The 24,212-nt window shown below is 38.2% G+C and overlaps 1 protein-coding gene across 5 annotated transcripts in view; it reads right to left on the reverse strand.

Annotated features, from left to right (window-relative positions):
• LOC103462665 (uncharacterized) overlaps positions 1-24,212 on the reverse strand; it is a 127,441-nt gene that overhangs the window by 81,954 nt on the left and 21,275 nt on the right. For 4 of the 5 annotated variants that reach the window (XR_014086980.1, XR_014086984.1, XR_014086981.1 and 1 more), the window contains exon 3: positions 9,262-9,328. The exons of the other annotated variant lie outside the window; for it this stretch is intronic. Coding sequence is in view for 1 of the 4 variants with exons in the window: in XM_081605406.1 (XP_081461532.1) it covers positions 9,262-9,328 (67 nt within the window). In the remaining 3 variants the exon portion in view is untranslated. The remainder of the gene's footprint in view (positions 1-9,261; positions 9,329-24,212) is intronic. 5 annotated transcript variants of the gene reach the window in all.

Genomic DNA, 24,212 nt, shown 5'->3' on the forward strand with positions numbered 1-24,212 from the left:
ATAATACAAGCATGTTCTGCTATGAAGAGAAATGTCAAACACAGATGCAAAGAGATCTCTGCCGATGCATAATTGAAAATACTTTTTTTAAATGTCCTTCTTGACCCGAGATTCCATGATTATTTAGTATTATGACAAAATTATAATAAATGTTATTACTGCTGTTTTAACTAGAGGAGCAATAAACAGGACTAGAAATTATGCACCTGTTGTTTTTTACTATTTCTAAGTTTCTTGTTTTACTTTTGACACTGAACGAAGAACAAATTCACTTTTTAAATTGAGTTACTGAAATAAATTAACTTAGCTTTTCTGAGTTATTGAAATTCACTGTACAAACAAGCAAATAAGTAAAAATAAAAAAATACAAATGTAAAAGGGCAAAGAAGTTGAATTAAAAAGAAGTTTTAATCTGTAATGTTAAGCACTCAAGGGTCTGACTGTTTAACATTCAGCACAGTAAAGAAACAGTCCCCTTGTCCCTTGTTCATTCAATTTGAAGCTCAGAAAGGAACAATAAAAAAATTGTAATAATGAAAAAATCTTGAAGTAGTACAATGGCTTAACTATATTCACCACTGTAAGCAGAAATCAAACTAATCGAATATTCTGACCTGTAAGCCGATGTATTAACATTTGAACTTACAGTATATTGTTGCAAAACCATATAACTCCTTTTTTTCTGATCAGAATAATTAACTTAGAAGTTAGAAGATAATTTTATCTTTCTTTAGATGTGTTAAAAATATTAATACTAGATGTAATATATCGAAACACACCAGATTATTCATTACAAGGCTTTGTGTGCCAGTAATTTTTTTAATGGCAAGAATACATTTGAGCATTCCTTTGCATTTTACAATTGTGATCTGCTTCCTTTTTCTTTTGCATGTTTTTTTTATATACAAAATTCTTCTTCAGAAATGTCTTGTGCATTCAGTTTGCTACCATAAAATAATTTCATGGACAGGATAAGATTTGCCAAAAAACAAAAAAACAAGGCGTCGCCAAGGATTTTATTTATCAGTCATGATGACAACTAAATTATTAAGCTAAATTACAGTTAATTATATTTTAATTTAGCTATATGTTGCTTTATTATAAGAAGACGGGTGTAATCCTCTTGGATTCAGTCTCTATTTAAAGAGAGCTTTCAATTCTAATGATGACAGTAAGGACTGCCTCGTCCTCTGTAACAGGCAAATTTATGAAAAATCACTGGAAGCCGACAAATCCATCGCTATGTGAGGGGTGTCTGCTGAGCACCATCCTCGTGCCATGGAATAAAATAATCCCCCTCATCTGTTCGGACTTGTTAACAAAGCTGTCAGCTTGATTTTACAACCAAACGGGTCTCACTCAGACCCTCTCCCTGACAGTGGAGTCGACAGTGACTGTGTAATGCTTCGCACACCATCGGCACTGGCCTCACACACACGCACACGTACAGTCAGATACACACACGCACTTTCCATCCTTCTCTACCGTGTCGACTAAATGTCAACTCCTCTGACATACAGCCTTGTTTTCAGCCAATGATTACCTCATAGTCAATTAATTCTGATTCAATCAATAAGGACTGCTCGGATATTGTGTGCGTGCATACGCCTGTTTGTGCTACTTGTGGATGTGCTAATGTGGGAGTGTGTGTAATACAGAAACAGAGTAATCAGAAGGGAGGAGCAGGAGGTTAGATGATGATGGATGGCACTCAGTGAGAGGCCTGTTCTAATCAGCAGGACCTTTTCTCTCGGGTAGAAGAGGTGGAATCAGAGAGGATGGCTCAGGCTGATTAACAGTCGAAAACTCCGTTTTCTTGCATTTTTTAAGTATTGCAGAACATTTTTTCAAGTGCAAGCTGCTGCAATCAAACCTAGAGGAAAAATAGCAGATAGGTGACATACAGTTTAGCATGAGTTGTAAAGATAATTAAACTTTAAAATGATAAATATATGTTAATGAATCTTTTGTTTTACTTTAGTTACTAAAGTTGGTATATATTTCTATTTTAGTCATTCTTTGAATGTCTGTTTCCCAGGGCTGTCAATATGGTAAGTGAAAAAGTAAGCAAACAAGTATGTTTTATTAATTATATCCCTTTTCACAGATGGAAAAATATCCCAAAGTGCTTCCCAGTATAGCATAAAATACATAAAGCAGAGGTGTACATGAAATGTTAAAAACAAAATGAAAAAATAAAAACAATAAAAATAAATCCTCAAAATTCAAAGAATTAATAATTGAAAAGGTAAGAGAAGTAGGTGTACTATTGGTAAGGTCAGAAGTACAACACCTAAAGCAGGAAAAAGAAACTCCAGATGCACAGGACCATTACCTAATGGTCAGTTTAAAAATATGAATTTTAAGCAGCTTTTTGAAAGATATTACTGAGTCCACAGTTGTAAGGCTCAGTGGCAGAGAGTTCCAGCAAATGCTCTGTCTCCTTAGTCTTTGTTATGCAGCATAACCTGGAGACTTTGCTCACTGGCCCTCAGAGACCTTCTGGGGGTTTGAGGATTTAAAGGATCAATGACACATGCTGGCGCTTTCCTGTGTAAATCTTAAAGTGAACTCCAAAATGAATGGGCAGCCATTGAAGCTGGAAAGGTTGAGGGCTGATTAGGTTGTTTATAGAACTTAGTCTCAAGCATTTGGAACCACCTGTAAGCGATTCACGAAAGTTTTGCTAAGACAGGTGAAAAGTGAATTTCAGAAAGTCAGACATGAATAAATGAATGCATGAATAACCACTTACAGTTCAGAGCAAGACAACAGAAGTCATCTTAGCAATATTCCTGAGATGGAAAAATCAAAATGCCACCAGTTGTTTTGGAGGTCCGTCAGGAAAAGCCTTTTGTACTCCATCATCACAAACATAATACATAAAATTTGCTGAACTATACAAGAACATTACCTGAAACTGTAATTCTTAAATCAGCAAAAACTAAGATTCGACATTTTTCTGCAACAACAGTGGAAATGAAATTTCCTAAAAACATAATGTAAAGGCAAATTTTGAAATCTTGTATTGCACAGTATGCGTGTTGATAGCTTTCCAGTGGAAGTTTAAGAGATGGATTATTGTACACTGGCCGTTCATCCCCTTATCGAGTCCCAAAAAATGCACTCCGGATAGAATATGGGAGTTTGAGACAAGCTTCATCAGCCACTTCTTTCCTAGTTTCTCCCTCTGTACTGAACCAATTCACAACGGGTCTTGACATACATCTTATATCAAACAGTTTACGCCAGAGAGATTTGAAGGAATAAAGCATGTTGGTTTCCCCCCATACGCTGTTCATTAGCAGCACTAAAGATAAAGTTCACAAGTCTTCCCATTTGGGTTGTTTCCTGGATTGACTTAAGAGAAGTTTTACTTGTGCCATGTTTAAAAGATCGTTTGTAGATGTTGAAAACAAACAAACCAGCCTCATTTCAAATGTTATGGCAGACCCTATTTGTGGGCCTTGTTTGCACAAGACAAAACATAGAGCCATCAACATCTTATAAATATATGAGTAATCTTATGAATTGGAAATTTCCTAAACTAATGAAAAGAAATTAGATGACAGGCATTGATTTTCTCTTTTAGATGTCCTTCTACGAAGATAAAAGCTTGACCTGAATATGTGTTAACATTAAAAACTATAATAAATTCTTAAGAATGCATTAAAAATAGCCAAATGAATCTATGAATTGTATAGCTAGTTATTAAAATAGAAATGTTTGGCAACATTAGTCACAGTGATTACAACTGAATAGTTTTGAAGCACAAAACTGTGCTTGCAGCTAATGTTTTATTTTATTTAGACTACGTTTTACTTTTGAGCTATCCTCTGAGTGCACAAAGTATTGTAGACTAGCTGTGCCAGAGCTTTGTTAAAAAAACCAAATGCTAAATATCTTTTTCTATGTACCATTGTATTTAAAGCCAATATTAATTGTCATATGAAAAGAAAATAAACCCATATGCTTCATTTTGCTTACCAAATCTTCTGTGCTACCGAGTTTGCATCAGTTTTTAATATACCCAAACCTCTTAAAGATCAGCTCTTTGACTTGTAGGTAATTTGTGAGCTCGGCTGACATGGTCATGCAAATCTGTGTGTACATTGATTCAATTTTCTCTCCGTTATTGACAAATGATGTCATGGTAGGCAACAACATTAAGTTTCAGGGGAAAAAAACTAAAGAGAGGTTTGTTTGTGTGTTAATGTGTCAGGAACAGAATGTAACTTATAGTTGTAAGTGGTATAACAAAGATCAAAGGCAATGACAAAAACTGCTGAAAAGGAATTACAGAGCTGTTGTACCACTGCCACTCAACGAAAAACTAGAGGTGTGCCGATCGATCGGCCACCAATCATAATCAGCCAATTTCCGTGAAAAAGTGTATGATCGGTGATTGCCGATCACGGTCTCTTGTTGCCGATCACATAAACCGATCACATTCGCAGCCTGCCTGTGCAGCTGGTCTCCTCTTTCCTTCACACTGCGCAAGCACGCAGCAACAAATCCTAAGCGATGTCGTGTGGAACTATAACGAGCTGAGTGAATGGGGACGTTTGCATGTTGCAGCGGAAAATTACCTTGGGGTCGGGGATGAAGTTCGTCAAAATGCATTAACAAGACGAATCTAATATGGCATAAAAACAATGCCATACTTGACGGAGTTTGGCTACATCGAGGCTCACTGCAGTTAAAAAAAAAAGACATATGATCAGATAGCAGGTAAAGCAACACACAGCTACACTCACCCGGATTAGCATGACGGTCAGAAAGCTAAATAAATAACCCGCAAAATAATTTAAGTCTTCGAGCTGCGATGTGAGACGCTGGTTCTGCTCGCTGTTGAACCTCTGCTACGGCTACAGGTAGTAATATTTCACAGACGGAGCGCCGCTTCTGCTCCACCTGGTAGTGACTCTCACACTGAACCTCTGCTTAAAGCTGCAGCATCTAACTTAAAAAAATTAATTTTACATACGTATTAAAACTTTTGCTGTCCTAACATGAGACAGATAATCTCTAAAAAAATAATTGACCTCCTCCTTGCTCTGCATAATTACTCCGCTCAGTCAGAAACAGCCAATCAGAACTAGCAGTAATCAGCTAGCCGCCATGCTATCAGGAAGTTTCATTCAGTAACTCTGGATTGTTTATTGTAATGGAACCTGTATTTGCCTCTGAATGTTAAGTTTTATACTTGAATTTTTTGGCAATGTTGAGAGGTTTTATTTTGACTCTTTCCATTATTTAGCTTCTTCAGAGCCTTTATGTGTTTTCAATCTGTTAAAGATAGTATTACCGATAGCAGTACAATTTCCACAATGCCCGTTTTGTTTTTTTTCTTGGAAAAACTTATTTAAAACAAGTTTTTGTCTAAATTAAGGTGAATTCATGGTTTCTTTTTCCACATAATGTAACTGGTAGCGCTTATGATTAAAAACATAATAATTATGTGATCGGTATCGGTGATAGGCCGTGATCGGAATCGGCAGGAAAAAACCTGATCAGCACATCTCTACGAAAAACAATCAAAAAATTGTTTCAACACCCATTTTTTCCAAATTCTGTTTATAAAGCAGTTGGTTACACACATATCTAACTATTTACACACGCGTTTTCTAAACTATGCCCACTTAGTTACACATATGTAAGAGTACTAAAACATCCACAGGCACACAGTAGGAGCTGCACAGGTGGTGCCTCACATGAGGTTTGCACTCCACATCAAAAGGACACCTCTGACATCTCAGATCGCTCACAAATGATGATGCACAAAGATCTTTTGCCACTACAAAGGTAGAACAAAAGAACTAACATGAAAGAGAAGTCAATAAACATGAGGTGTTTAATAAAACATTTTTTTTCTGTTGTATTCTCTACAAAGATTTTTCACGACAAAACAAAAAGATCTGTTGAGTCACATGACTGAGAAGCAATAGTGTAATCCAGTCCATTAGAGAAAGTCTGCCCTGATGATAATGAACCAATGTAAGGACATTAAAGTCACATGGTCAAAAATGGAGGTCCGCGAGTTTAGTGGACAGCTGACCCTCTCACAGTGTACATAAAGAGTGTACATGCTGCACATCTGTTGCATTTAGGGAACTGTTGCAAGCTGAAATATGTAAGCAGGTATCAATGTGCGGAGATAAGGTGACACTGGATGAATGAACCCTGCTAAACAGCACTGAATACTTTAAAGTATGACTTTAAACATGTATACATTCAACCAGATTATAGCAAACAGTCTTATTTTCTATTTTTTCTCAAAAGATTTGTCTTTTTCCTAATAGCACAACATATGTCTTGCTAATGGTAGACAATATTTTATTGACACTTTTTTTTCTTGCCTAGCATTTTCTAAGAATTTGTGCTTGTGTACTTCAAATGTACATCACCATCCCAATAGGCTCAAATTCCCTTCTTTCTCCGTAGTTGGCATACCAGATTGTTAATTTGTTTACTCTCTCCGTGACGGGACACACAAGACGTCCCTGTTGTGGTGACACTGCGCACATATGCACATGCTATGGACAAGTTGTACTGGGCATAACCAGCATCAAAGTGTGCTGCAGGCAATCTCTTATGCCCGGCAAGAAAAACACATAGACAGAAGTGGCAGTTGCACAGAGGGAATGTGCCCAGTGCAGAGCGGCACCAGAGTCAGTGGAGCTGTGGCTTACAGATGTTCGGTGTCCCACCGCAGTTGTTGGAGCTACAGAGAAGAGTCAGCCCGGGAGGACGAAGAGCCGAGGCACAGCAGCACAGAAACAGAATGGAACATGAGGTCACACTCAAAGCATCACAGCCCAGAGCACCTCCAACTTCTGGCATTCGCAGCAGTCTCTGAGCAAACATCAGTCAACACATGCTCTGGTGGTGTGTGCGTGTGTGTGCGTGTGTGTGCGTGTGTATGCGTGCGTGTGGGGGTGTGCGTGTGCCTGTGTCTGTTTGTGTTTGGGAGGGAAATACAGTATGTCTGACGTAGAGAAGACAATACCTAGAATGGAAAGAGGGTGTTTTTGTAATCAATGAAGTTCGTCATGTAGACCAGATGTAATCCCGAAAGATATTTTGTACCAACTTGTTTTGTTTGAGATGTTTTAAAGCTAAATTAGATGAGGGTTTGGTTTTTAGTAGACGAAACAACCCATAACTGTGATTCAAAGTATTTTTTTAATGATTCACTCTTACAATTATAACAATCTACTTTATTGCAGGGCACCTTTCAGTAAGTACATGAAATAAAGTATGTACTTACTTCAGTAAGTAAAGTATGTACTTTACTTACTGAAGTAACTCGCCTTTTTGAGAGTTGAGTGGCAGCAAAACTGCTCTTAAGCTAACAGGTGGGGGAGCTAAATAAATGGTTCTCAGCATTAACTAAATTGCTATTCCAGGTGGTCTACACCACAGTGAGAATGACTAAGGTCATATGTGAATTTATATATATTTTTCTTGTCTGAGTTGTTGAACTGTAAATATTAAGCTACTTCAGAAAGTATTTTTAATGAAAAAGACTTTTTCATAATGTTTACAAAGCCTTCACATTCTGATTTTGTACTCCAACCCTGCCAGCCTGAACTTATTCTGAAGACAAATCCAAATGATTTCCTCCTCATTTCAACATTCCCAGAACTTTTTATTCAAATACATGATGCAATAAAATTCACTGGATTTTTTTTTACAATTAAAATGATTAAGCTCGTTCTCTTATTTTCCTAATTTCAAACATGCATCATGTATCCACTACCTTTTTCATGACTGTGTGTGCATATGCATCATCGGCCATGTAAGGGGATGGGTTGCATGTGTGTGTGTGTGTGTGTGTGTGTGTGTGCGTGCGTGCGTGCGTGCGTGCGTGCGTGCATGCGTGCGTGCGTGTGTGTGTGTGTACAGGCTCGTGTACATTTCACTGTTATCTTAAGCCAACCAAAGTATTGCATGCACGCGGTTGTGCAACATGAATATTCTGCTTTGGGTCTGGCTTCTGTGGTCTCTCTCGATATGGGGAGCTGTGTAGTTGGAGGTGGGGGTCGGGGTGGGTGTGCACTCTAATGGGCTACCCTGGGACCTGACGCCTCTCTCCAGAGACACATGGGCACCATGCAACCCAACCCTACTGCCTTTGTCAAAATAGAGGCTTCCTCAGATATTCCTTTTCAAATCTATTAACTCCAAACTCAGATCCACACCTAATTAGGTTGAGCAGGCCAGCTTCATAGGAGCTTTATGAAATACAGATGTTCAAATTTAATACGGAGATCATTTTCGATCTTTTTTTTTTTTACCTTTGTTGCCACCTATAACTTGGACAACTGTGTTGAAATATCAAAATAAAAAAGTTAAAATGATGTGTTTGCATATAGATGCTTAGCCTTTCATATCTAAGTTTGCAACAATGTTCATAAGTATCCACCATATTCAGTACAAATCTACCATAACTGAACGAGCCTCTGGGTAACCCCATTTTCTTGACAATTCAGATCCAATAGCAAATGCTACAGTACACAGTTGGCTTCCAAAACATTAGCTATTGATGATGAGATCCCTCTATCACTCACAGGGAAAGTGCAAAACAATTAAAAAGACATTGGACGTACAATGAAACAAAGTCATCAAGAAGTGAAGAAAATATGTAGCAACAGTGACATTACCAAAATTGCATGTCTCTGGAATTGATAAAAAAAAAAAAAAAAGTTAAAGCAAGCTGGTCAGTGAGGATGCCAAGGATACAACAGCCATGTGGAAGTAAATGCAGCAGTATTGCGTGAAAAAAATCAACTGTACTATTTACATAGAAATGTACTATTTCTATGTACTAGAAACTCTTCCCCATGAGACTCTTCCCCATTAGATGGGGAAGAGTCCAAAGCTCCTCAGAACGGCGGCCTTTAAATGGTATAATTTAAAGGCATTGCTGTGATGACATGCTGAAGACGCAGTGTTGGAAAGAGTATAAACTTCTTAAAGAGACAGAGGTCAATTTCAAGGCATCAAAAAATTCCAAAGTCAAATCCCTTTTAAGTTATGTTTGATTTATAGAGCATTTTTATAACTGAAGGTAACTTTGCTACTTTATTGTATTATAAATTGCCTAGAAAATATTACTGATTATAGACTCCAACCTAAAATGACCCACATTAAACTTATTAAAATATGAGAAAATATTTCATTTTGTTATATTGTTACATTATTAAGCAGTAAATTTCCAAATACTTAACACAACTGTGTATTTAAGAGATGGGCGACCTGTCCAGGGTGTATCCCGCCTCTCGCACGATGACCACTGGAGACACAAAGCAACCCTGCCGCAAACCTGCAAGAGTAAGTGTATATAGACAATGGATCAACATTTTTAATAATTGTATATGAAATCTACAAATTCTGATACAACATCTAGCATGATTTTGGAATTTACTTTCAGAAAGCAGCTGCTTACATTTTCACAATAATTACAGTGTGAATGTTTATCTAACTGCATCCATGTTTTATATTTATCATCAGATGCATTCTTATTGTAACTGTATCAATGTGTACTTTTTCAGTGTCTGTGCTTTTCTCCATGACCAAAGTACTGTGTCTCCTGCCCCTTTTAATCAGTGTAGCACAATGGCAAGGCTAAAGCTGCCTCATCTCTACACAATCAGATTAGGGAGGATTGCTGTTCTGTGAAGCAACACAAAGTAGAGCACTCCACCTCTCGGATCAAGATGATTTGATTAATAATTTGCCATCATATTATCCGTTAAGAGGCAGAAATTGTTTTATTTCTATTTATTTATTTTCCATTTGTTACTACGTTTTTCCACCGCTCCTCCTAAGGCTAAGCGGAGATTGAAAGATTATTTTACCCACTTTAACCACCTCATCCCTCCACTCGCTCATTCTCTTTCTCCCTCAAAGCACTTCACCCCTCCCTTCTCTTGCTACCGCTGATTGTTGTTAGTTCTGCCAGTGACCAGATGGGGGTGCCATGCCTGCTGCACACAGTCGGAGCCTCCTCCACACCTAATCTCATCAAAATAAACATGCCAGCAGTTGTCAGCTTCTCCAGCAGCGAGAAGCAAGAAGGGAGGGTGCTATAGAAACAGGTCAGGCTAATCATGCATATAATTGCATTTTGACATTTTGGGCTACTGGGACCAGACCTTTGGATATCAGGTTATCCTCGAAGCACTTAAGTGATTAACTAATGAAAATGCACCTTGGAAACTTAATTAGATATTATGTCTTGTCCATGGCTGTAAGGTGGGGTTTTATGGTAGTTTTTGAGAAAGGAGGAGCACAACATAATGTGGAAACTGCTTTTGTTCTGGTAAGACATTACAGTGAAAAAATGTACAAAATCTTTTTTGTCAGTATCTTGTTTTATCCGTCTCATTTGACCACAAGAAAACATAATTGCACTGCCATGTAATTATTTAAAGGATCAAAGTTTTATTTAGTTATCGTTGGAAAAACTGATTATTAATGTACACTTAGTAAAATTAAAACAATTTTCATTTTGATTTGTGATTATTTTAATTTCTAAATATAGCATATTTCAAGATTTTTGCAGATTTAATAGGAAACAAAAAAAACATTTACTAAGTATTCACTACCTTTGATTAATACTTTGTTAAGCTACCTGAGCAGCAATGACAACCTCGAGTCTTTGACAATAGGATGTGACAAGCTTAGCACACCCATCTTCAGTTTCACCCATTATTCTTTACAGTCCTTCTCAAACTCCATCAGGTTGAATGGAAGTCTGGACTCTGGCTTGGCCATTCCAGGATGAAAGGTTCTCAAGTCAATCCTTTGAGTTCTTGACCATTACTTTGGGTTGCTGATGGTCAGAAAGCTAAACAAATAGCCCGCAAAATGATTTAAGTCTTCGAGCTGCAATGTAAGATGCTGGTTCTGCTCTCGCTGTTGAACCTCTGCTACGCGCTACAGGTAGTAATATTTCACAGACAGAGCGGCGCTTCTGCTCCACCTGGTAGTGACTCTCACACTGAACCTCTGTTTGAAGCTGCAGCATCTAACCTAAAAAATAAATTTTACATGCGTATTAAAACTTTTGCTGTCCTAACATGAGACAAATAATCTCTGAAAAAATAATCGATCTCGTCCCTGTTCTGCATAATTACTACGCTCAGTCAGAAACAACCAATCAGAACTAGCAGTAATCAGCTAGCCACCATGCTATCAGGAAGTTTTCATTCATTAACTCAAAATTGTTTATTGTAATGGAACCTGTATTTGCCTTTGAATGTTAAGTTTTATACTTGAATTTTTTGGCAATGTTGAGAGGTTTTATTTTGACTTTTTGCATTATTTAGCCTCTTCAGAGCCTTCATATGTTTTCAGTCTGTTAAAGATAGTATTACCTATAGCAGTACAATTTGCGCAATGCCCATTTTGTTTTTTTTCTTGGAAAAAGTTTTTAAAAACAAGTTTTTGACTAAGGTGAATTCATGGTTCCTTTTTTCACATAATGTAACCGGTAGTGCTTATGATTTAAAGAATAATAATTATGTGATCGGTATCGGTGATCGGCCCTCATGGGTGATCGGAATCGGAATCGGCAGGAAAAAACCTGATCGGCACATCTCTAGTGATTACTTTGCAAAACATCCCCATAGCATGATGTTATCATCACCATGCTTCACTGTAGAGATGGCATTGGCCTGGTGATAAGCCATGCCTGGTTTCCTTCAAACCTGATGTCTGGCATTGAAACCAAAGAGTTCAATCTTTGTCTCATCAGACCAGAAAACTTTGTTTCTCATGGTGTAACAGTTCAAGTGTCTTCTAGCAACTCACGATGGACTACCATGTGGATTTTATTAAGGAATGGCTTTGATGGCGACCAAATAAAAAAAGAAAAATACTCAACTCAACATAAACCTGTCTAGAATCTAAAATCATTGTTTGAAAAATTAATAGCATACAAAAATTAATATAAAAGTAAGAAGTTGTGTTCATACAATGAAACCTCATAAGATGTCAACACTCACAATTTCTATCACATTGTCAGTGAGATTCAAAGTAATGTCTAGACTTAGAAACTTTGAGTTGTGGAAGAAATTCAATGTATTAGATTTTTGTCTTGATCCAGTCTGTTCCAGTCAAGTCAATATTTTATATCCAACTTTGACATAAATCAGGAGAAAAAAATAACCCAATACTATTAAATAATTAATCAAGCTTTAACAAGAGAACATCAGAATAACCACATTACATGGTTGAACATAGGATGTGTTGCACAGAATTAGCTCAGGCAGTCCCAGTAACATGCTTTTAGAGTACAGTTAATGCACTTCACAGGAAGAAAAAAAAATGTCATTCTCTATTCAATTTATAGCATTGACTACTGCAAACATCCAGAATTAAGATGCTTTTTGACTTTCAAATGAAGCTTGTCACAATGCTGAAATTTGACTGCAACTCAACTTGAAGTAAGTTCGAACAGAAAGGCAAAGTCATAACGTGTGGAATTGCTTTCTGCCAACTCGACCCTGTGCCACCCAGAGCTTGTCATCAGCAGAAGGACTGATGAAAACATGCCCCCCTAAGAACATCCTGATCCCCATCTTTGCCTCACAGGCCAATAAGAGCCATCAGTCAGAAGAAGAGGTGGGGAGTATAGAATGGATGATGAGGGGGTTGGGGACAAGGTTATGGGAGGTTAAGCAAGGGAACTCTGGGCCTCAGCTGTCAGCTCTGTATATTCACATATGGTTCAGTGTCCTAGCAGTGCAGCGGTAAATGACAGAGCCGTCCTTCTGAATTTTCAAAGAAATACACATCTTCTCAAAAGTTTCAGTTGGTAGAAGTGTGCACACACAAACGAGCGCACACTTTCAGATATGCATCATACAATAACACAACTAAACGCGCACACACACACACACACATGCACACACACACGCACACACACACAACTGAACCTGAAATCATACACAAAGCACATTCACGGGCAGGCATGCTCATCTCCTGCATTTTGCATAGGTGACACTTTTCATTATTCAAAGCATCTTTCTTGGGATGTGGTGTGCACACTGAGAGGCAACATGCACTTTCTCCAAACAAGGTACACCTTAATTATGCATGCTGAGACTACAGGCAATGCAATTCAGTGTGCTCCTGTGTGCATATGTATCTGTAAGAATGCTTTGTGCGTATTTTCCAAATTGTATGTATGTAGAACATATGTGTTCATATACCAGAGAAGTTCTGTATTGCCTTAAGATGCTGAAAAAAAGGTCTGTATGAAGACAGACATAATTTCACTGTGCACCACCTGTTCATGCTGACGACACCAACATAAATTTTCTGGTGCAAAAATTCAGATGAACCCAAAAAGACAGAAAAGTTCCAACAAGTCACCCCAACCCACCAGACTGATGCATGTCTAAAGAACCAGGAGATGGTCTGCACTAGCTAATCTGATTTTGTGTGAGCAGATGTGTTTTGCTTTAAGGCAGTCTTGCCTAACCAGTTCTTCAAAGTCCCCCTCTACTGCAAGCTCTCCACAAAACATATTGTATCGTTGTCGTTTGTTTTGTCTCTTTATCCACTTGACAGAGTTTCAAATTTGCAAACTCTCTCCCTGAAGAGACAGCAGTGATGAAACAATTTGAAAGAATGTGGCGCTTAGCGTTCACTTAGCAATACGGATCAGTGTGAAACACGCAAGCAAAGTTTTGTTTAGGTGATTACACCAGATTAAAGATCACATGAATGTAATCAAGCACACACTGCTTTAGTAGAGGCCTCCGCTTTGAGTATTGAGGCAGAGGCACATTAGAACAGTAAGCATCACATTAACTGGGAGTAGAGGAGGCTCAGAGGTGCTGCAAGACGGGGATTTTCAGCTTGATTAGGTTTTCATCTTAGAGTAAAAGGATGAATTATTTATTTTCCAACTTGACTAAGTGTGTGTGAGAGAGGACGCAAAAAGGTGCGTGCATGTGTGTGTTTTCGCATATGTGCTCTTGTGATGGATGAAAAAGCCAAGCCAAAGTAAATACTTAAAACCGTTCTACCTTCCTCTTGATGCAGAAAAACAACAAGCTCCTGGGTCAGAGTGCAACATTCCCAAAAGTGAAATTCCAGCAATTATTCACGGGAGATCCACAGTGGATGCTCTGGGCAACATGTCCGCACCCTTGAGTGGGTAGGGGAGACTGACAGGCCCATTATAAAACGGCCCACGTGACAGATAAATATTTCAGGCACAAATAAATAAAGGATGCCTGACGTTTTCTCTCTGAATGACTTTTCACAGCCGAATGCCCACAGCTGCTTGCTCTGGGATCTTCTGGCGGCACCTTTTACCCCTCCCTTACTATCATCCCTAGTATACCTATTCTACCTCAGGCTCCATGCGATACACAGAACCAGGCCACCAAATCCTATTGATGTTCACCCCTTTCTACAAAAAAAGGGGGGGAAAAAAACAACATACAAACACCAGGGCTCTGCCTCTCTTCCACACTTCCCCTGGGTCGTGCGCCCCTGGCAGAATCGGCAGGTGAAGGCACTACTTCCATTTCTGTGTACAAAGAAGCAATTAATCTATGTGTCTGAGACAGGGTGTTCAAGAAGGCCTTCTCATTGTATTTGTGGATCGTTCCCTGTCAAGCTAACTGAGAAAGGCAGGCTCCATTGTTGCCCAGTAATTACAATCATGTGTGGAATTCATGTTGGGAATTGTAATAGCTGACTTTGTCTGTCTTTGTGTGCATGTTTGTGATACTCATGCGGTGGAAAAAGTTGTGGGAGAAGTAGCTTTCCCATTCCAATCATTTTTATAACTACCTTTTCAATATTTTGGTACTAGATGAAACCAGAAATTGTAACAATGTGATAGTCACTTTGGAGGAATCCAAGTTTTTGTGATAACAGTAAAAAATAAAAAAAAACATGTCAGGTGGATATCTTGACACATTCCTGCCTCTACACACCAGCTCAGAGAGAGCTACCAAAGAAAGTAGTATCATATTATTCCATGCCTATTATTTGTAAGCATGGAACTAGATGAGACCTAGAGATATACAAAACATCACAATGGGTAAGAGTAAGCTAATAGTCTAAGCCTGGAAAGGATGGTCAGTGCCTTAATATTTGGGACTCTTATTTGGAAGTTAAAAAGGAAGTAGTTCTTAAGCTGCCCTGTTTGGTTGATAGACTGCTAATTATAAGATTGACTAAAAACTCTTGGTTACATAAGCATTGAAGAACCCACCATCACTTAAATAAGTACAAGAAACAGGAAATGCTGACAGAATGACAGACATTTATAAGCTCTGAGACTGTTGTGACTGGGTAAAAGTTTAATTCAATGCCAAAAAAAGTAATAAAGCGAGTGGCAACTATACTGTTTTTAACAGATGTTTCAGCACTTTTTTTTAGCCTTTGCTACATACAATTGTGCAGTTCAAGATGTCAATTAAAATACTTCCTTAAACCTGACGAAGGTAATGATGATGATATCCTGCACAAGCAGCCTAAAAATTCTAAAAGAAAATTAAGGGCATATTCAATGTTTTTATGCCATCAGGATGCCCTACAATAAAAAAGCAAAAGTGTTTGTCATGCCCACAGTTGAGAATTACAAAAAGAAAAATCCTGAAAATGTTAGAATTTTAGTTTAAGTAGCAAAAAAGTTTAAAAACAAAGATTTTCATTTCACTTTTTTAAGATCTGGCACAGGAAAAGGTTGTTCTACCAATGGGGACAATTACACCAGACAAGCAGTAATCTGAAAAAAGATTTTCCTTTTTTTATCCACCTTTTTTGCCTGTCTGTTCACGTTCTCCCTTACCATCTTTCCTAATATTTCTCTTTCACCCTCTCCCTAACAAATATTGTCTTCAGCGGTGTTAGCACTGAGATAAAAAAGAACTTTAAAATATTAATGGCGGTGTGCTTTGTTCTGGAGAGCACAGAGACGTTGAGACGGAGTTCTTCTGACTGATAGAAACCAGGTCTGATTCATTAGCCGAGGTGTCTGTGTAAGAAGGTCCACAGAGGGCTGCCATATCCACTGAGAATGGTGGGTAGGCCACCCCCCAACCATGCCCCTTTCAAATCAAGGCCTCCCATGTACTCCGTCTTTCTCCTCCTCTTTCTTCAATCTTTCCATCATTATTATCTATCTTTTTATTCTCTCTGTGATTCACCCAAATTCTCTCAAAACCTCAGTTTTACCTTCGTTAAGATTTTTTCTTTATTCTTGCATTTGATTATTGCATAGTCAAAGGCTCCATCTGTCTACCCCTAATCCAACCCTTTATATGTGTGTCGGCTGTCTTCTCCACAAAATAAGAACAGGGGCGACTGCTTAGAAAACAACTTGTCTTCTAATTCCTTTATATATTAGATTTTAGGATAAACAAGCCAGAGATGTAAGAAATGGGATGTGATGTTACACATTACCCTTGGTGGCTGCTTTTTAGGGGGAAGAACACATTGTATTTACAGAAATATCTGAATTATGCTGGGGCGCTTAAGAAAGCCTGTGCCACAGGGAGAGTCCAGTTTCTTTTTTATGTCTTTTATATTCTCTCATCTCTTTACTAAGGCTTGCTTCCCCTTATTCCTCTGAGAGAGAAACAATCAAACTGCACTGACTGGACACAGTCCCTTCACAAACTGGAAGGCATAAACCTAGAGAGAGTAACAGAGAAAGACAGAAATAATAGACTTCTCAAGAAAGAAAGGTTTTTTTTTTTTTTTCTTTCTTCCACAATCTCAAACAATGAAGCACCACTTCCCCAATGAAAAAGGAATAGCTCATTGGGATAGTCTGAAAACATGGCTTCGGATTTCTGGGATATGTTTTATCTTTGTTATGCTCTTATTGAAAGAAAAAAAATCAATAGAGCTACATGAGGATAAAAAGGCACAGATAACAATGAGGCTAGATAAAGTAAAGTTTCACAGATGTCTTATTATTTGTTAGTAAGAGTTCTACACTTGTGACTTTGTTTCAGGATTAAAACTTAACTTGCATTTCTCTGTGAAAACTTTGGAACAACCATGACTTACAAAATCATTACACTGAAATCACTGAAGTACAGCTTCTCCACTTAAATATCAATGTGCATAATCTATGAAAGCAGCTGTGGCTGGTTGCTCTTTATGTTCTTCAATTAGCTTCTACAGTAGTAGTCAAATGTGAACTTCACTCTATCTAGTGATAGCCGAATTGCAAATGGTATTAATATTTTAGACACACCAACCTGAAGCATGCAACATACAACATAATTGACACAATGTTTTTTATGGCAGTTTAAACTGCTCTAAAGTCCTTTTGACAGAGAAAAACCTTTGTAGTTATGAATGTCTTAAAACAGTAAGACAATGATGCATTATGCTCCCATATATTGAGCATGACGCATTTTCTTGATCTATAATATTTGATGGGCTATTGCTGTACATAAAGACAGTTTTATTGCAAAGAAAAAAAATATTGTTCACACAAATTTGTCTTTTAAATGCGCATCCCCTTATTGCAGTGAGACTGCAAAGGTAGTAGTGAACATCCCGACTTTCACAAAGGAGAAGGAACTGTGTGAAAGAACACAGTGAGATTCTTCAAATTGAACAGAAGTGACTTCTCCAAATTTTGATATTTCTGTTTTGAACACTTACTTACAGAGCCCATTTAGAGATACCAGAGGAGAAAAAACATGAGGTAATAACTTGTTTATTTCATATAAATTACTTTTTTCCTGTGAATGAGAATTTAAAAAATAAGCCTCTGTTCTCAGATTGGCAGTTCTTGTGTGAGCCGCTTGCAAACATAGAAAAGTCTGACCTCATTTTGTTTTATTTTAACCTGGGAATTAATTATCATATTTTTCAGTCACTTCTGGAATTCTTTTGTTTTAGACGTTAAATTTTATAAATTTTTAACAAAGCAATTACACCACAAATCAAAAATAATTGACATAAGTTTTGACAGCATGACATTTTTCCATAAATTAAACATCTCAACATGACATTTTACAATTTTAGCATCAAAAGCTGAAATTGTGAAATTTCATGTGATGGTTTCAGCATCACCATATAATCCTTAAATAAGGACACACTTTATTGTGTCCTTATGGTGGGTCTTGGCACCATAAACCAAAACCCTACCAAGTTCAACAAATTGAACATGAATAAAGCTTCTGTTGGACCCCAGCGTAGACTAAAAGTAGATTTTTTTAAGGCCTGAGGAACTTAATGTGGCTGTGCAAAAAGCAGGGGCTCCAATATCAATAATAGCCTGCTCTGTAATGCCACATTGTGCTGTAACGCCGTAGTATGTAGAATAATAAATTCTGAGTTCAAGATGTAATAAAATGTTTCAAAACCGCATCGTGTAATAATTGATTAATAATTGAAGTTTTTGAACACATTTTGTAAAAGTTTGTCACATTATGCAAGGGCACCATTACATTTTGTGTGGATTTTTAAAAATGTGGAGTTCTGTCTTTTTAAAAGATGATGTTGTAGTAATGTTAGTGACTCCCCCAATTTACACTTTTTGCGTCTCCGATCTGCTCCACCACAGTACAAAGTCTGCAGTAAGTACGTATCCATTATAGTCAAAATGAGCACTTGCACTGCTTCTGCAGGATTCTGGCAGTGTAAGAGATGGTGCACCTCTGCACTGCCATCCTACAAAGTTAGAACCAATACTATTTTGCCAGACGGTGGATAAATTTGGATTCAATGACGATAGCACTTCAAAAACAGCAAATTGAACAAAACAAAACATCTACATTTTCAAAATAATTCAGCAACGAGACTATTTTCTTGAAATCCTAGCTATGTTAATGAAAATATGGACATACTTATACATATACGCTGTCACAATATGGCTGTGCATAAACACAAACAAAACATGTATTTTATTCTGAAACTTAAGTCACATCATCTCGCTCAAGTGACAGTAGGACAGTCGGTCAAGGCCGACACTGGACAGAGATTAATTTAGGAACTTAAGAACAGTATTTTATATGACGCCACCAAAACTTTTTATCACTGGATTTATCACAATGTTGCATTTCTCCCGCATGCCTCTCAGAGAACCTCTGGGGTTCAAAACGAACCATAGCGGCACATAGTGCGCAGTGGAGTGGATTGCAGCTGCATAAACTGTATATCCAGGGCAAGTGTTTTTATATTGTGTATTGCATCTCTGCATTACAAAATTTACATTTTAAATTCTAGTTTTGAGAATATGTAGGCTGTACTGCTACATGACTGCATTATATTCTATACAAACACTTACATGATAGCTTTTAATTACATTCTGTAGACACATGCTTGCACAAAAAAAAAACATCTCTTTCTCACACACACAAGTAGCAAGCAAGTAAAGACGGAAAGACACGAAACCTTACAAGCTCAAAATCCTTTTATTAGCTCTTGTTGTGGAGAGGAGGTTGGAGTGGGCCACCAAGTACTCCCCTCTCTGTACATAAACCCTTAAAGCCTTGTCCCACACCCAATGAAAGGCCATTGCAATCTGTAAGCAACCCTGTTCCCATATGGGCCAGCCTGCCATGGGCCTCGTTTGCCTTTGTCCTGTGGCTCTCTGAGGGCCAAGCCCTGAACACTCCAGCCTAGCTTCAGGCATTTATTAAATATGCACCTTTCAGTTGTTGTAAAGAAGGATCCAAACCAGCTAATCTCATCACAGGCTTGGGACCCTCCACATATGTAAATCTACATCTGTTCCCCTTCAAAGAGAGAGATTCTCCAGGATTATCCCGCACACAGACCCAGACACACACATGGAAATGCTCTCTCACCCAACCACACAGTAGTGCACTTTCTCCCACATGGCCACTGCCAATCAAGAATATGCCCTCTGCCACATGTACGTGTTTGCCACCCCCAGACTCCAAACACACCCTCAGTTGTCAATTAGCTCAATGACAAGCAATGGCCAAGAAATTGTGGTTCGTGTCATTGCTTTGTGTTTTCCTTGGTGAGAAGTGACAAGACAAAGCCTTACAAAAACCTGCCATTCGCCTTCAGGCTGTGACTGGCATTTGGTTGCTGGGTCTGAGCCAGACCCCATAAAGAGTAGTGCCAGAGGTACAGGAAGTTGGCACCACACTGAGAGAAACATCCTATAGCGCTTTGGGATATCATTATACATCCTTGCAACACAGGATTAAGTTGCTCCCTGGTCAGGAGCTGCCATCAGTCAGTGGAAGAGACAGCTTCATCAAACAACGACTGACTGGCAGCTGATAGCACAGACAAAAATAGAGCACCTGATGTAGTGGAATGGGAGATTCCAATCATGAATGTACAGCCCAAAAACTGCACCAACTACATTTTATCATTTTAATATGAATCAAAATTTCTAAAGAATGTGTCTGACACCTTGTTCAATTGAAAACATTAAGAATTAAGGCGAGCTAGTATTACTAAGGTGTATTAGTCAACAGCAGTGCAGAGTACCGCTGTGGAGAATAATAAGCTATTTAAAATATTAATAAATCATTTAAATTTGTGTGATTTTATTTTTGACCGACACTATTGTCAAGTTAGCTTTAACAAATTCACTCAAAAATGTAGAGAAATTAATTCACCTTGAGAACCACTACTATGATCACAAAATGCCCTTTATAAATAATGAGATTAAAAAAAAAAAATAGAAAGTCAAACAAAAAGAAAAACCATCTGACGACATTGCCGCTATACAGAGAATGGGTGTTAAGTCATGTTCGATAGATCCGATTTGCATGTTTAATTAAGCTATCAGCTCAGTACAACAGAGACCAAAACCTAAAGCCGCAGAGTCAACAGCCCCTGTAATAACACCTCCCTCCGGTCAGAAGGGCTGAGGAGATGTGCAGGGAGGAAAGAAGGAGGGTAGGAGGCATGCAAAAAGGGCAGGGGGCAAAGACAACCACTAATGCACAGAAAGGGAGAGCGCAAAGCTTTTCATTAACACCCTGTGAAAGGCACATTCACACTCCAGCCCACTAATTAAGTCAGGCCTCACTCACTGGGGTGTTGGTCTGGAGAGAAGACAGAAAAGGAGGGTAGAGAAAGCCGAACAGTTTGGGGAAAAGGGTTAAAAAATTTAAGATACTTGGAAACTGAAAGGGAAGCTGTAACAAAAATTGGAGTGTGAAAGAACCACATTGAGGAGGGAGGTGCCGAGATAAAAATCACAGCCTCTAATCAGGCTGATTTTAAAGTCACTCGTTGCCAGTCCACTTCAGCCCTCATTATCTCACCCCTGGCTGGTATCATTGTTAAGACAGCGTTTGAAATCCACCAAAGGAATGGAGATTTGCTTTAATCCGGGTCCATCAAAGGTAACACTGATGCTGCAGTGACGGTGTGCTGCTGGATTAGGCCAAGCTCGGGGGGGAAATACAGAGAAGAGCGTGTGGAACAAGCGAGAGACCCATCCTAAAATTTAACCATTTCGAATTCAGTAGGTGACAGGTCTCAAGAGCTTCACTGGCACTAAAGATGACATGTTCAGACTGTATTTGAATAATCTGGAGGGTCTGGGTTACATAATTTATCCATGACAATTTGGGCACATATGTCAGAGTACAGCCTGGCAGCCAACATATCAGTGCTGCGAAGCTTACTGGGGTAGGGATAAGCACCACAGAGTCCCTGCATTTGCTCTCCACTACTGTGCTCTGCTAGGTGCTGATTTGAGATCATTTGCAATTCAAAACAACTTTTTGAAAAGAATATTTTCGCCTCTCATGAATACAAAATTTGGTAGGCAGGGTTTAAACTGCACATAGCAACAACAGGAGACCATTTTGTGTTTAGCCTGCTTCTGGTTGAGACAAAAGATAAGAACATGAGACCAGTAGCATGTCTGAGATGTGCCAATAAAATGATCTTGTAGTTTTTGACAGATTCAGTATACATACTGTGTTAACGAGAAAGCCCATGTTCAATTAAACAATGAGACAAAATTTAATTCATAGATTGTGCTAGAGTAATAAGGGCATAAAATTTTTCTCCATTTGAAAAATCAAAACAATGTACTGAAACATTTTATCTACCAACTGAAAATCTGAGAAAGAAAAGAGAAAGAGCCATAACATATTTTTTAAAAGTTGCTTTTATCTAGCGAACACAGCAAACTTGTGGACAAACTTTGCTTGGATTACATTAAACCAAACCTGAATGTTTTGGCAAATGCAATGAGAGGTAGAAAACTGACTGAATTATCTCCACCTTGAAACATGGCAGTGGTTTCAACATGGTGGGTGATGCTATTCCTCAGCAAAGTTGATGTGAAAATGGATGACTAGAGGCTAGAAAAAAACTAAAATGGGGTTAGGGTAAACGGAAATTGACCAAAAACTTTTTCAGATTTTTCTTCAAAATACCATGTTTAAAACAATGTAAAATGTTCCCTTTTTGTGATTACGCCCTACTTTGTGTTGGACTACCACATAAAACTTCAATAAAGTACATTCCAGTATGTATTTGTAAGCTGACAAAAAGTGAAAAAGTTGTATGAATGCTTTGCGAGACATTGTAAGTTGTATTTTATGCTTCATGTTGATTGGTGGCATGCTTTGACACATTAAACATGGTTTCAGGAGTCCCAAATAATGCCTTTGTCTGTTATAACAGCCAAAACCTAGTAAAACTAAATATGCTCAGGGGTATTGAAAGTGAAGCAGATGGGTAGGGTGGGGGACTGAATAAGTAGAAGTGTCAAAGAGATGAGAGATTGTGGGCATGAGGGCGCTTGGCTCTTGGAGAAGCCATGCAGGTTAAGCCAGTTAAGGGCATTAGACCTCCAGGCTGGTGAAAAGGGGTGTTCCTAGATCAAATTGAAGTAAATCTTGCCTAAATCCACCCTACAAAAGGAGTTTAGAGTTAGCCTTTGTGTAGGCAAGAGTAAACAGGGGGTCCTCGGATAAGCCTCCCAATACAAGGGACAAAGGCAAAGAGTGGAATAACTGATCTTACCCCAGTAGGCCAATGTTAGCACACAGATCACAGGGTTAGACACACTCAAACCTATCAGCTGCTACACAGGCCTCTACGGTCACAACCCTCCTTTAAGCCTTAAACAAGCTATAAGTTCGCCACTGCCTCTGATACTTCAGCATGCCCCTTTGACTGCTCACAGTTTGCCCTGAAGACAGGAGTGAAGATAACTCTGTGTTAAGTCACTGGTTCCTTAACAGAGACCTCAAAGGATGGCTTGTTTTTCCTCCTGGCAGTTTCATACAACCTAGAATTTTTCTCTCACCACCTAAAAAACATTGTTTTGCTTTTCCATGACAACTGTCAAATCAAATCGCTGTCATCTTTTTCGTCAAAGCAAGAGACAATTTTCTGAAATAGCCTCTGAGCTATTGTGCTTTGAAAACAGGAGGTTAGGGAAGAAAAGGACATTTAACACTTTCCACAAAGGCAAGAAGAATCATCCTGTTGATGGGTTTTAGTGAGGCCTCACCATGGCCTTCACAATGAAGCTGAACTTAAGATAAATGTGTTTTCAATTAGGACCCATCAAATACTCACCGTCAATGACTACAAAAAAACACAGCCTATTGCCCATGGTTAGTATTAATTTATTCATTCATTTACCTGCTAATTATGTGAAGATTTGTATTTTCTTTTAAAATGTTACCATTTCTGTTGGTAAAACAAAGTCACATTAGAATTTTTATTCCAAAATGTTTTTTTTTTCTCTTCTCAAAAATATAGGTAAATAGTATAGGCAAACAAAATAATTAATTTTCCTTTATTGATTTGTGGCCTTTTAAATTATGACAGTAATTTTGACTGTTGAAACAATCTACACATTAATTTGAAAGATTCACTACACTCAGATTAAATTTATGTCCTAGGACTCCTAAGCACATGTGCTTACAATAGCTTTCTAATGTCCAAAAGGCTACTAAAACAGAAAATGTATGTGATAAACAAAAAACTGTGATGCCCTTTTCTCATCTTTAATATGATGTACATCCTGTATAATCCATCTAAAAAACTACTGACATTTTGGTGAAAATTTTTCAAAAAGGTGGAATGATACATGCATCAATGTGTACAGTCACACACAAATACTTTGAACCACCTTTTGATTCAATCTCAACAATTAGTCTGGTCTTTCCATTTTGCCTTGAAAAAAAAAATCTAAGCAGTTCAGGTGCTCATAGAGCTTATCTGGCGGTTTAATTTCCAGCTTGGCA

The sequence above is a fragment of the Poecilia reticulata genome, chromosome 3 (genome assembly GCF_904066995.2).
Source record: "Poecilia reticulata chromosome 3, P_reticulata-male-v2, whole genome shotgun sequence".
Classification (NCBI taxonomy): domain Eukaryota; kingdom Metazoa; phylum Chordata; class Actinopteri; order Cyprinodontiformes; family Poeciliidae; genus Poecilia; species Poecilia reticulata.